We start from the raw sequence: 13,518 nt of genomic DNA, 5'->3' as shown, positions 1-13,518 counted from the left end.
TGATCTTGCTTGAGGGACCCCAAGGTTTTCTCCATCTCCGCCCGAGCCTGGTTCTCGACCTCAGCCTGACTACTGTTACCGCGGCAAAATTCCTCAGCCACAAATACCTGCTAAGTAATCTATAAACGAAACAAGATTGCTTTAATCTAACAAGGTCAAAAAAAAATTATTAATGAAACAGTAAAAGGATTACTTACCATCGCGAGATCCCTTTTAAGGGATAGGAGGATCTCGGGCTGAGAAAACCGCCTATAAGCCTCCATGTCCCGAGGAAGGAGTAGGGGTTGCTCTAAGGCCTCGGCCACGTACCCTGCTCGGCCTCGATTATACTCTCGGACTGAAGCATTGTAGGGGATGGCAACCCCATCCAGCTCCAACCTGGGGCTCCATACACGCGGGGTAGCACGTACCTCCGCAAGGTTCTCCTCGTCCCGACTCTCCGAGGAGTTGCCCCTTCTGCTCCTTGGCGCACGAGTGGTTTTTTGCTGCTTGGTCGGCTGGGCAACCACCTCGCCCTCCTCAGAAGTGCCAGCCGGCCTTTTCTTCTTTAAGTCCGGATTAGCCTTAAGGCCAAGGTCCGAGGTGTCCAGAGGGGCCACAGGAGGGAGGGTTTTGACCTTTGGTGGAGTTGGTCCCTTCGATGACTGTCCTTTCGATGACTGGCCTTTCCCTCGGGAGGCCATCAACTCCTTTAGAGTTTTTCCTTTTCCTGCCATGGGCTCTGTCTCTTCGTCCGAAGTGTCGTCCGAGCAGATAACAATGGAAGGAACGCCAACTGCAGAATGCCGGTCCCGCTCTCCTTCAGGATCGGAAAGTTCCACCAAGGGGGTTTGCTGAACTTCCTCCTCAAAATAAAACTCGTCTATCTCTTCCTCAAGGGAAAGACGAGATGACTCAGCTTCCTCTTCAACCTGAATGGCAACACCAGGCTCGTTTGGCGGAGGTAGCTGCTCTGCTAAGTAGGGATCTCTGACACCGGGCAACACAACTGGTGGCAGATCGTGATCAGCTAGGAACCCGTCCTTGGACACGTCAATCCTAGCCAACCTCGGACTGCCAGCCCTTATAGCGTGACCGATAGCCTGGAAAGAGTTGCTCAGAGGTTGATAGCCCAAAACCAGATGGGCCGCACGCAACTGTCCATCCTCAGAAACGTAAATCTCTGACCTAAGAAGGTAGTTCAACGCTGGCACGTTCACAAAGTTCAACCGAGGAGCGACGTGAACTTTATCTGCAAACAACCAAGAAAAGTGGGGTTAGTACATGAAATTTTCCAATTACAAAGAAAGCAAGAAAAATAACCCCTCAATACTAAATCCTTTCCCAAAAAGGACCGATCCTAAAAACGCCGCACCTGGGTTTCCTGCCCGAGTTGAACAATGAATACCGTCGAACCACTCCCCAGAAGCAATAAGGAAATCATTCTTCACGGTCTTATTGGATATTGGGAGACAAGAGATCAACATAACGTCCTCGTTCCGGGATTTAAGATAATACCCATCATCCCCGAGGCGGTGACATTCGTACAGATAAGCCACATCGTGCCAAGTAAGGTCTAGATTCATCCGCTCGTCTAAGACATCTACACAGCCTAGTATCTTGAACATATTCGGGGCACACTGATATGGCGTCAACCTATGGTTGAACAGGTATTCCCTTGTAATCCTACGCATGGGAAGTGTCATCCCTCCCTCTATGAAAGTAATCATGGGGATAACAACTTCTCCCATACCTCTCTCTGTCAATACTCCTTCAAAAGGACAGTACTGCAGCCCAACCCCCGGGGGAATGTGGTATTTAGACCTAAAGGCCTCCATAGCGGCTGGAGTTTTTACTAATTTCTCAAATCTACCCATTTGAACTGAACTGAGGAAACGAAAGTAAAGACTGAGAAGAAAAGTAGAGTCCGAGGAGGGAATTGAAACAGCGAGATGAACGAAATGTACTGGTACCTTCACAAAACGCTCAATGAAACGCCTGGAAATCTCTCGTGGACGAAACGCTTCACAAAAAACGGCTACGGTGGCGTAACGGACGCAAGTGTTCGTATATCTCTGGGGTACGATGGAGTTCTCTGGAAGCCTCTGAGGTTTATGAAATGCAGATAAAAAGAAGAAACTGAACCCCTATGACGTCTTATATAGGCAGGAGGAGAGAGAAAAGATCACTCCTGCCTAAAAATACGAGAAAAAACGATGGTCGTTCGATCTACGCCACACCGTTGGATGAGGGAACATAACGCCTCCAGAAGTTAATGGCCGCACCTCGTAAATTGTAGCGCGTCAAAAGTAACGGTCCGCACGCGCACCACACGCTCTCCATATTTCCATCCTCTCCCAAACATCAAAACCCCATTTTTCTCCTCGGAAGGAGATAGAAACCGGAGTTTTGAGGGGCTATTGTGGGGCCCGGCCCAGAAATAATGGGCTATTCCAAATTCAGGCCCGTCCGAGAAGCGTCCTGTCCGAAGAGAAACCACATATGAAGCATTACTCAATCCCAATAAACGCCAAGGAAACCTGTCCGAGGAGTAACTCCTCCTCGGACATCACGAAGCCCAGACGAGGAACTCTCCCCAGCCATTTCAGTTCATCCTCCCAACATATAAAATGAATAAAATCCAAAATATCTCATGGAGAGCTACCACCACATTAATTGCGCCCCAACCACCCTCTTGGCTGCATTAATGAGGAAAAGACCCCTGAACAGTACCGCCTTGGCCTCTGCAACTCACAAAGGGAGAGATGAGGGCATCTGATGGGACAGGTACTCAAGTAGATGCTTAAATGATCAAAAAGTGTAAGGTTGAGATGAGAGGAGGGGAACTATATAATGTAGTGGAGTCCCTCAAAGAAGGGGACGGAGAAACTGTATTATGAGCTGAAGAAATAGAATTACACGTGAGAGATCCATTCTTGTGCTTTTGTTTTCTGCAATAATACTGTCCATGTACCAGACCGAACAGGCTCACTGAGGCTAAGTTCTTTGACCCATCCTCTACAAATATTTATTGTGGGTTGCGCTTTGGGCCAAGGCCTGATCAATAGAATTTGGGCCAGGAAAATCGTGCAACTACAACTAGTATGTAACCCGTGCTTACGCACAAGAATGGTTAATTTTAGTGGTGCTATTGATGTAAGCTTGAGTTAGTAAATATATAGAACATTAGTTAATATAATTTAATTATGACATGGATATGTTCAAGTTTTTATCATTTTAGAACTACTCAAACATTTTTCTTTTTTAATTGAATTGAATTGTTGCACGATTTTTATTAACTAGAATGTAACCCATGCAAACACATGGATGTATTTAAAATTAAACACAATTTTTATTATAAAAATATAAATAATTAGTCAAATTATTAAAAAAAAATAACATGTAACACATGCATTAATGCATACGTATAGATACATTTAAAATTAAACATAATTTTTATCATAAAAATATAAATAATTAGTAAAATTAATTTTTTTTAAAGTAAACGTAATTAGTCACATATTAAAATTCTTACTTAAATTTAATACTACTTGTAATAATTTTTTTTTCTAATTTTTAATAAGATAGAACGTGTGGTGATTTTTTTTTTTTTAAGAGTGGTGATTTTTATTGAGTATATGTGATTTTTTTTTTTTTAATTATAGTTCATTAATTTTAGATTCTTAATATTATACACTCATTAACTCACTTGGTACAAAAATTAAAAAACTTAACTTTTCACCTTTTAAATGTAGAAAATGTTTTGATCAAAAAAAAAATGTAGAAAATATTTAAAAAAAAATGTAGACATCTAGTGTGAAATTATAGATGTTGCATCTACAAAATGTATATCAACGAGTGTGTGAGAACATTTTCCTCTAAGGATATAACCATGTACCAAACTGCCAATGTGTTAAAACAGGAAATTATTTTAATTATTAAAAATAAAAAAATAAAAATTTTAAATAAAATAAATAAATAAATAAATAAAAGGAAGAAGAAGAAGAAAAGGAAAGAAAAAGGTCCATAAGGGAAAAATTGTCTTAAAATTGTGAGCGCACACAATATATACCCTAAAATAGTAATTATAGAGAAAATGCAAAAGAAATGTGTTATGGAAAAAAACAATGTCTTTTCTATTTCTTTTTTTAGTATCTATCTTTGGCCCATGGCTGCTACATCCATATATGAATGTGTATAATGCGTCGGCTAATTACAAGTGGAGAACTAAAAACATAGCCTTTTTTTTAATGGAGCTTTTACATTGTATTTTTCATCTCTTGCCTACAAAATTTGGAAAAAGAGGTCAATTAGGCCACTTTGCACCTCTCTCTCTCCCCACTTTCATTCCATCTATCCCAATATAAATACCCATTTAAATCATTATATCAATACATTGCTAACATCTTTGTGTCTCACCCTCTTAATTATTTCACCCTTTAGCTAGTCTTTTTCCTAAATTGCAAATCATACCATGGGTTTCACAATTGCACAAGGATTCATGCTAGTGCTGCTAATTGCTTCCACAATGGCACTTAGCACAGCCAACAAGGGTTGGCAATTTGGGAATTGGCCTTCCCGTGGCCCTTATCATCCCAATAATACACAAACTTCCAGCAGGATCATCGTAGGTGACTCCTACCACTGGAATTATGGCTTTAACTACACCGAATGGGCAATCAAACATAGCCCTTTCTACCTAAATGACACTCTAGGTGAGCTTAATTACTTTGCTATTGCTACTTGTTACATATTGCCATGCATAGTTCAAGTTGTAAAATATAGTGACCAAAATCATATTTTTAAACCACTTGTGTTTTTATGACAAGTTATAAAATTCATCATGATATCAAAATAGTTAGTTATAACTTTGAACTTTGTCTTCACTTTATTTATTCATAGATTATCAAGTTGGATTCTTAAGGGACATGAAAAATGCATGCATTTTTTTTGTTTTACTGAATTCAAATACGCATAAAAAATAATTGTTTATATGATGTTGATGGCAGTTTTCAAATATGATCCACCAACTCCAAACACATATCCTCATAGTGTTTACTTGCTACCAAACCTCCAGAGCTTCATTAAATGTGACCTAAGAAATGCCCAGAAGCTAGGAAATGCGACACAAGGAGCTGGGGAGGGCTTCGAGTTTGTGCTAAAAAGGCCATGGCAGCCTCACTACTTTGCTTGCGGTGAGCACAATGGCATTCATTGCATGAATGGAACCATGAAGTTCTTTGTGATGCCAATATACCGCTGGTATAAATAATTACTAATACAACATGCGTGCCATGGGAAACCTTATTTGCTACTCTCCTTTTACGTTTTGTTGTGTTGTAGCAGATAATGAGTGCTTTCTTCTATTATTATTATTATTAAATTAAAGACTATTTGTAATTTTGAATTCATATTAAGGGATTAATTGCTCATTTTATAGTTATGAGTTACATTCTAAATCAAGTGATTTTTGTAATTTATGTATTTTCTTTCCATGTACTTACAATTACAGACAATGTTATGAGTTTTGAATAGATGATAGAGAATAAATGTACTAGTTGTGACTGGGTATTAAGTTCCACGAAGGTGCCATTTTGCATCCTTGCTTTTTTTACAGTAATATTTACCATTTTATATTGAAAGTATCAAAGTCTTTTACAATTGAAAAGGTTAATGACATTTGACCTAAGGATCATGTCTGTTTTTGACATTCGAAGTAAATATTAAATTCTATAGAGTGTGTAACTTTTAAGTAATGACATTTCCATCATCCAGCAAAATGCTGTCACATAATTTTTTTTTCCAAATAGAAGATAGATAATATCACGTATAATCATAACCCTATTAAATGTCTATTCACCATATAATTATTATATTTTGTGTTTCAAAAATGCAAGTGCAGAAAAATAAAAAATAAAATGCATGAGCCAAGAAGACATATTGTCCATCCTCTACTCCATAATTGGAGTTAGATGGACGGCAGTTGGATAACATTATGGTGAGATTTTAATTAAAGAGTTAATATAACACATAAGGATGTCACTTGGCCCCAAAAGTTGAAGTTAGTAGGTTTGGACTTAATTATTTTATATTAACCACTTACTCCTTTCTTTTCTTTTTTAATTAGAAAAATGTAAAGTGCGGTAGTCTATATTAATATAGTGGTGAAGTAGCTTTATGGTATGTGTGTTAGAAGACAGATTTGTCTAGAAAAAAAAATAGAACGAGAAAATTTTGTTTAATGTGTTACTGTGAGGACACATTCATACTTACATTCATATATTCATACTTAAATCCAAGTAAAATAAACTTTACTTAATTTCCTTAGTAAAAGAGTCTAAAACTTACACTGCAAGTTGGCTAAACTCGGGAGCAAAGGCCAATTATGATCATATTATTATTGAGTAATATACTTAAGATGTATCATATGAGTACTTGTGTTTTGGGAGTTAAAAAAAAATAAATAAATAAATAAATAAAAAAAGAATAGAATGCAATAGAATGGAATGGAATAAAAAGATGATGTGCTTTCATTATTACCTTTGAGAGTTTATAAGAAAAATACCATTATATATCATTTACCTTTATTTATTTATTTTCTTTGATTTCTTTGTCTTTTCTCATAATTAATAAGGATAAAATTGATATGTTACTTTTATTTGAATAAAGGAAATAGTGTTTATGATATAAAAAAAAATTAAAAAAAAAGGAAATAGTGTTAGTTTATCCCACTTTTAAGAGGAATTAACTTTTTCTTTTTCTTTTTGGGGATCTTGAGGTATACTTAAGTGTAAATGAGATGTGTATTCTTCTAATCATTTTATACTTTCAAATAGGCAAATGCCTTTTCAATATATTTTACATTTTTTCTCTCCCAAACAAGCTGGAAGAGTTCAAATGAATACACATTAACAAGCGCACAAAGAGATCTATTACAAGAAGATGCTAAGATCATTATAAGCACCCAGATTATGTTCTCATTGATTATCTGTTTGTGCTTTGAGGGACATGCCACATAAGAGAAACCTTTTTTTTTTCTTTTTTTTCTTTTGGACTAGCTAGTATTGAGATAAGATAGAGAACCAATAATTTATGTTTGTTAAACCAGTGTTATATTCATCATCTAAATTCCACATAGTCATTCAGCTGGCATAAACTATATACTTCATTCTCATTCTTAGATTTTGAATCATAACTTTGCACCTTCAAATTTTTTGGAACACACATAGACTTAGCAAACGGAACCAAAGTAGTTAATCAAAAGCATATAATGAAATAACATTCAAAGTTCGGCCAGAAAATAAAATTCATTTTCAAAGAAAAATATTAGTATATTACTAAAGGATTGAATTGTTGCATTAAACCGGCATCATTATAGCACTCAATCGTCTGACATACTTGTTCTCAATAGCATGAAATATATATATAATCATTACATACGCTTTTTCTTAAACACGTTTCTCAATCCGTTCTTTGTTTAGTATTTTCTAGCTTTGACTATGTTTTGGTCCAGTTTCATTCATCAAAAGAGACGAACAACGCTGACTTATATGATTTTTGTTGACCTCCTTTTGGATGAGGGATCTGAATTATAAAATTCCTCCACTGTCAACAACTCTTTCATCAATTCCTTTGAATTTTGAGTTAAAGAAAGTTAAAGGAACGAGAAAATGTGAGAGGTAGAAGAGAGAAGTGGGCATGTGTTTACCACTCGGCCTACTCTTTTCCTGGATTCTTGTCCAATGATGGATTATTCTTTGACCAATTTATAGAAACATACTAAAAAAATATTAATCCATTTTACCCCAAAATATCACTTTTATCCCAAAATATATAAAAAATACATGGGAGCTTTAAAAAAATAAAAATGTTTATGCAGACTTTCCATATTTGCCTACCTTTGCCTATGGCCTATGGGAACATCCGTGCGCTTGGCCAAGAGTGAAAAGGCTGAAGGTTTTCGACAGGGAAAAATCTCCTTCAAATAATTAGAAAGGAATGAGATAAGGGTGTTCGCCTGTTTGGTTTGAGGGGTAGGCAATGGGCCTTTGGGTTTAGAGGTTCAACATGTGTGTAGAGCGTGTTCAGAGGCTTTTATTTATAAAATATTTTTTCATTCATATTAGCATTTTCCATTGATGTCAATTTGGGGTTCATTGCTATTTCAATATTCATTTTTTATTGCTAGGTTTGTGGGTGAGTTAATTTTTTTGTGCATAAATCTCATCACATTCCTAGGTGTTTTTATGATTGGAAAGTGCATCAACCTTAAATTAAGATAAATGGAAATTTATTGACCTTTAGGGAAAAAAATAAAAGAGCTTTCCATAATAATACTAAAATGATAATGCAAAATAATGAATTGGTCTAATTCAGCCTATTTCGGTCCACTTCGGTCTGATTCGGTCCATTTCGATCTACTTGCTTCTATTTCGGTCAACTTTGGTCCATTCGGTTCATTTCTGTCTATTATAATCGATTCGGCCCACATCGGTCTATTTCTGTCCACTTTCCTGGAATAAAGTTTCTTTTCCGATTCATTACCAGTTTTTTTTTTTTCAAAGACATTTAAGAATTTTAATTGATAAAGGGCTTTAATTTTTTTTTCGTAGGGCTCGCACAAGGAACTTCTTAAATAGATTAGTGAGGAATTGGAGGTTATTTTTATTGTAGTACTATGTTACAGACTCTTTTTATATTGATTGTAAATAGTGCAGACCATTAAAAGATACAAAATCTTATAATCTTATATTCTTATTTATAGACCTGATAAAATTTTCGGTATTAAAAAAAAATGGAAAGGACATTTAGAAAAAAAAAAATTAAGAAAGAAGATTGTATTTATAGACCTGATAAAATTTTCGGTATTAAAAAAAAAATGGAAAGAACATTTAGAAAAAAAAAATTATAGCGGTCACGAAAACAAAACCTCTGTAACAGATATAAACTATATATATAACGCAAAAATCTTGCAGCGTTTTTTTTTTTTTTTTTTTTTGCAGCGATTTTGGCTGCTACAAAAGGCCTATTTTTCTATAGTGATATGGCATATTTATTTATTGCATGTCTACATGAAATACGTGTTTGCAAGAACCAAAGATTGAGAGAGATGAGATATACGAGAAGAAGAGTTTTTTTTTTTTTTAGAAGAAAGAGAACGAAGCTTTTATTAAGAAAAGTCAGCTCAGTCAGTCTGAATTTTCGAAAAAAACTGTAGTGAAATATCCTCCATCCACACAACAAAGTTTGAGATAAGAATTTAAATATATATTTTCACATGAAGCAAAGTAAAAGCTGTGTTCATGTATGATGTTGGGAAAAAACATTAAGCATACGATGATAACTCATTAAAGTTCATGTTTTCTTGGTTAATATACATAATAAGAGAATAGAATGAATTCAATCTAGAAGGAAAATATTTTCCATAATTTCTAGAAGAATGATGGCATATATATTGTGCAATTTAACCGTCATCATCACATCACCCAGTTGAATTATGTACTTGTCCCTCAACAGAACGCCGAATATCATACCAATATATTTCAAATTTTATACTTCTTTTTCCATTTCAGTCAAAATCTGTCAGTTCAAAGAGCATTTCTGTCTTGATTTCCAGCATACAGTGGTCTAAATTGGAAAACTCAGATTATACTAGTTGACTCCTTTTTGGTTTGAGGGAAAATCTCTACTCTATTTTCAACAACCCAATATTAAGTGGAGCTCCCTTTCGCAATTCTTATTTTTTACTTTTGAGAGAGTGCTTTCATATTGTTGAAAAGTCTAACGACACTTTATTATTATACTGCTATACATATGCATCCTTTAGTGATTTGCCAAAATAAACTTGGTTTTTGCATAGGTAATGTCATTGTAGATGTTAGTGAATTTGCTTGTAAAGTCTATAATATGGAACTTGGTTTTTTTTGGGATTGGAGAATTGAAGGGTGGGCAATGATTCTCACCTATTTGTTTCTGTGAATAATTTGCATTGCACTGTTCACGCTTTAAATGTAGAAAAAGTTATATATATATATATATATATATATATGTGGACATTTAATATGAAATTATAGATGTTACGTGGCGTACATCAATGAATATATAAGAACATTTTTTTTTAAGGAGATGACTGTGTACCAAACTACCAAACCAAAGTGTTTAAAGTTTAAACAAATATAGGGAATTTATTTTATTTTTTATTAAAGAACAAGAAGAAGAAGAAAAAAAGAAAGAAAAGGTCCTAAAGGAAAAACTGTGAGGGCACACAATATATATATCCTAAAATAGTAATTAGAGAAAACGCAAAAGAAAGGTCTTTTCTATTTCTTTTTTAGTATCTATCATTGACCAAAGGCTAAATCCGTATATGAACGTGTATAATGCATCGGCCAAGTGGAGAACTGAAAACATAACTTTTTGATGGAGCTTTTACATTGTATTTTCCAACTCTTGCCTACTCAGTTTTGAAAAAGAGGTCAATTAGGCTAGTTTGCACTTCTCTCTCTCCCCACTTTCATTCCATCTATACCAATATAAATAGCCACTTATGTAATGCTATCATTACTAAGAACTAACATCTAGCTCTTCGTTTGTATCTCGCCCTTTAATTATTTCACTTTCTAGTCACTTTCGTAAGTTGCAAATCATACTATGGGTTTCACACTTGCACAAGGACTCATGCTTGTGTTGCTAATTGCTTCCACTATGGCAGTTAGCACAGCCAACAAGGGTTGGCAATTTGGGAATTGGCCTTACCGTGGCCCTTATCACCCCAATAATACACAAACTTCCAACGGTATCATTGTGGGTGATTCCTATCATTGGAACTTTGGCTTTAACTACACCGATTGGGCAATCAAACATGGCCCTTTCTACCTAAATGACACTCTAGGTGAGCTTGATTACTTTGCTATTGCTACTTGATACATATTGCCATGCTTAGTTCAGGTTGTAAAATATAGTGACCAAAATCATATTTTTAAACCACTTGTGTTTTTATGACAAGTTATAAAATTCATCAAGATATCAAAATAGTCAATTCTAACTTTGAACTTTGTCTTCACTTTATTTATTCATAGATTATCAAGTTGGATCCTTAAAGGGACATGAAAAATGTGTGCATTTTTTTGTTTTGTTGTATGCAAATATGCATAGAAAATAATTGTTTATATGATGTTGATTGCAGTTTTCAAATATGATCCCCCAACTCCAAAAACATTTCCTCACAGTGTTTACTTGCTACCAAACCTCCGGAGCTTCATTAAATGTGACCTGAAAAATGCCAAGAAGCTGGGAAATGTGACACAAGGAGCTGGGGAGGGCTTCAAGTTTGTGCTGAAAAGGCCATGGCAACCTCACTACTTTGCTTGTGGTGAGCGCAATGGCTTTCATTGCATGAATGGAACCATGAAGTTCTTTGTGATGCCAATATTCCGTTGGTATAGATAATTATTAGAAAATGTGCATGCCATGGGAAATTTTACTTACTACTATCTTTTTACGTTTGTTGTGTTTTAGCAAATAATGAGAGTTTTATATATATATATATATATATATATATATATATATATATATATAAATTACAAAAGCTACTATATATATATATATATATAAATTACAAAACTACTCTAAACTATCACCCAATTTTCGATGTGTTACCTAAATTTTGAAACTGAGTAATCAATCCATCAACTTCACTTAAAATTACAAATAGCCTATATTACTATGATTATTATTTATTAAATTAAAGGAATTTAAAGCTGAGGGATTTTTAATATTATTTAAGGAATTAAATGAATGCAAGTTTAGAAGGGAAGACAAGAGGATTTGACTGAAATTATTTTAAATCACTTGGAAACTATTTGTAATTTTAAATAAATATTAAGGGATTGGTTGCTCATTTTAAAGATTATGAGTCACATTCTAAATCGGGTAATTTTTTTTTTTTTTTTCTTTCCATGTCCTTACAGACAATGTTATGAGTTATGAATGATTGAGATGATAGAGAATAAATGTATCAGTTGTGGCTTGGTATTCATGCTCCACAGAGGTGCCTCTTGCATCCTTGCTTTTTTTTGAGAAGCTCCTGCATCCTTGCTAGTCTTACTGTAATATTTACAATTATATATTGAAAAGTCGGAATCTTTTACAATTGGAAATGTTTGTGACGTTTGGCATAATGATCAATGTTTGTAAATGCACAAAATCATTACTTGGATGTACATGGAGATGATTTGGAATTCTATTAATATCCCAATATCAGCTTATTTGATTTGATGATGATCACCACCAAAGAAGATATAAAAATGTAGCTTGAAGGTGAGCTAACCAGCTACATTTTTGGTTTAAATATTCAAAGTAATTAAAAATTAATTTTTATAAAGATGTAGTGTATGTATAGACATTTACATTATCCAACAAAAAATTTTCCCAAAATTTGTTTCCCTCATATAGAAGAACGGAAAATATCACATACAATCTTAACCATATTAAATGTTTATTCGCTATATAATTTTTATATTTGTATTAAAAAAATATGAGTGAAGAAAAAAAAAGGGCAAGAAGGCTTAATTGGAGTTCTTCTCACAATGAGGTGTTATATTGTAGGGATGTTAGGAAGATAATATGGATGGGAAGACTGTGATTAAGGATTTTTTTTTTTTTTTTTTTTTTGAGAAAAAATAATATGTATAGGGATGCTACTTGACCAAAAAGTTTAAGATAAAAAGTTTGCACCTAATTATGTTATTATTATCATTATTACACTTTCCATTGCTTAGTGTGCCTTATCTTTTAAGCATAATCAAAATGAAATGAGTATTTCTAAAAATTTCTAAAGTGAGAATGTTAAAATATTCTCTACATTTTTATTAAAGAGGTGCTACGTCTATAATATTTTCATAACAAATCATAAGTTAGTTGTTATTGATTTTAATTTGAACCAACAAGTGAAATTACTTTTCTATCCTACCTATAACAACCCATAACAACTTGTCACATAGAATTTATTGTAAAAATATTATAGACATATCATTTCTCTTTTTATTACGGAATAAGAGAACTACAAAACCAATAATTCATGTTTGTTAAACTAGTGTGACGTTCTTTATTTAAATTCCAGGTAGTTATCAGTTGGCATATTCTATTTCATTCTCACTCTTAGATTTTGAATCGTGAATTTGCACCTTCAAATATTGTGGAACACGCATATACATGGCAAAAGGAACGAACTTTTTGTTTTTAGAAGAAAAAAAATTAATTAATTTCCGAAGAAAAAATATTATATGATTAAAGGAATGTGTAGTTACATAAAACCGTCATCATAACATCACTCAATCGTATGACATACTTGTTCTCTCAATAGCATGAAATATATATTATATAATCATTACATACGTTTTTTCTTTAACCACGTTTCTCAATCCGTTCTTTGTTTAGTAGTGTATTTTCTAGATTTTTGACTTTGTTTTGGTCTAATTTCATTAGAGACAACCAGCGCTGATTTACATGATTTTTGTTGACCCCCTTTTATTTGAGGGA

The 13,518-nt window shown here is 34.0% G+C and overlaps 1 protein-coding gene across 2 annotated transcripts; it reads left to right on the top strand.

Moving 5' to 3' along the window:
- Window positions 1-10,563: 10,563 nt before the first annotated feature.
- LOC115967441 lies at window positions 10,564-12,061 on the top strand. Of its 2 annotated transcripts, XM_031086535.1 has the most exons (3): window positions 10,564-10,870; window positions 11,165-11,350; window positions 11,949-12,061. In XM_031086535.1, the coding sequence occupies exons 1-3, from the start codon at window positions 10,630-10,632 to the stop codon at window positions 11,969-11,971; spliced, it is 450 nt and encodes a 149-aa protein (XP_030942395.1). In that variant the 5' UTR covers window positions 10,564-10,629; the 3' UTR covers window positions 11,972-12,061. The 2 variants fall into 2 exon arrangements, with proteins under 2 accessions (XP_030942395.1, XP_030942394.1); XM_031086534.1 differs by lacking the exon at window positions 11,949-12,061 and having other exon boundaries at window positions 11,165-11,515.
- Window positions 12,062-13,518: the final 1,457 nt, after the last annotated feature.

Source organism: Quercus lobata, chromosome 11 (genome assembly GCF_001633185.2).
Source record: "Quercus lobata isolate SW786 chromosome 11, ValleyOak3.0 Primary Assembly, whole genome shotgun sequence".
Taxonomy (NCBI): domain Eukaryota; kingdom Viridiplantae; phylum Streptophyta; class Magnoliopsida; order Fagales; family Fagaceae; genus Quercus; species Quercus lobata.
The sequence above is the reverse complement of the archived record's forward strand: the minus strand, read 5'-3'. Positions and strand labels throughout refer to the sequence as shown.

Coding starts and splice junctions, on each gene's coding strand:
- LOC115967441 (XM_031086534.1), top strand. CDS start 10,630: ATGGGTTTCACACTTGCACAAGGACTCATGCTTGTGTTGCTAATTGCT. Junction 10,871..11,164: donor CTACCTAAATGACACTCTAG/GTGAGCTTGATT, acceptor TGTTGATTGCAG/TTTTCAAATATGATCCCCCA.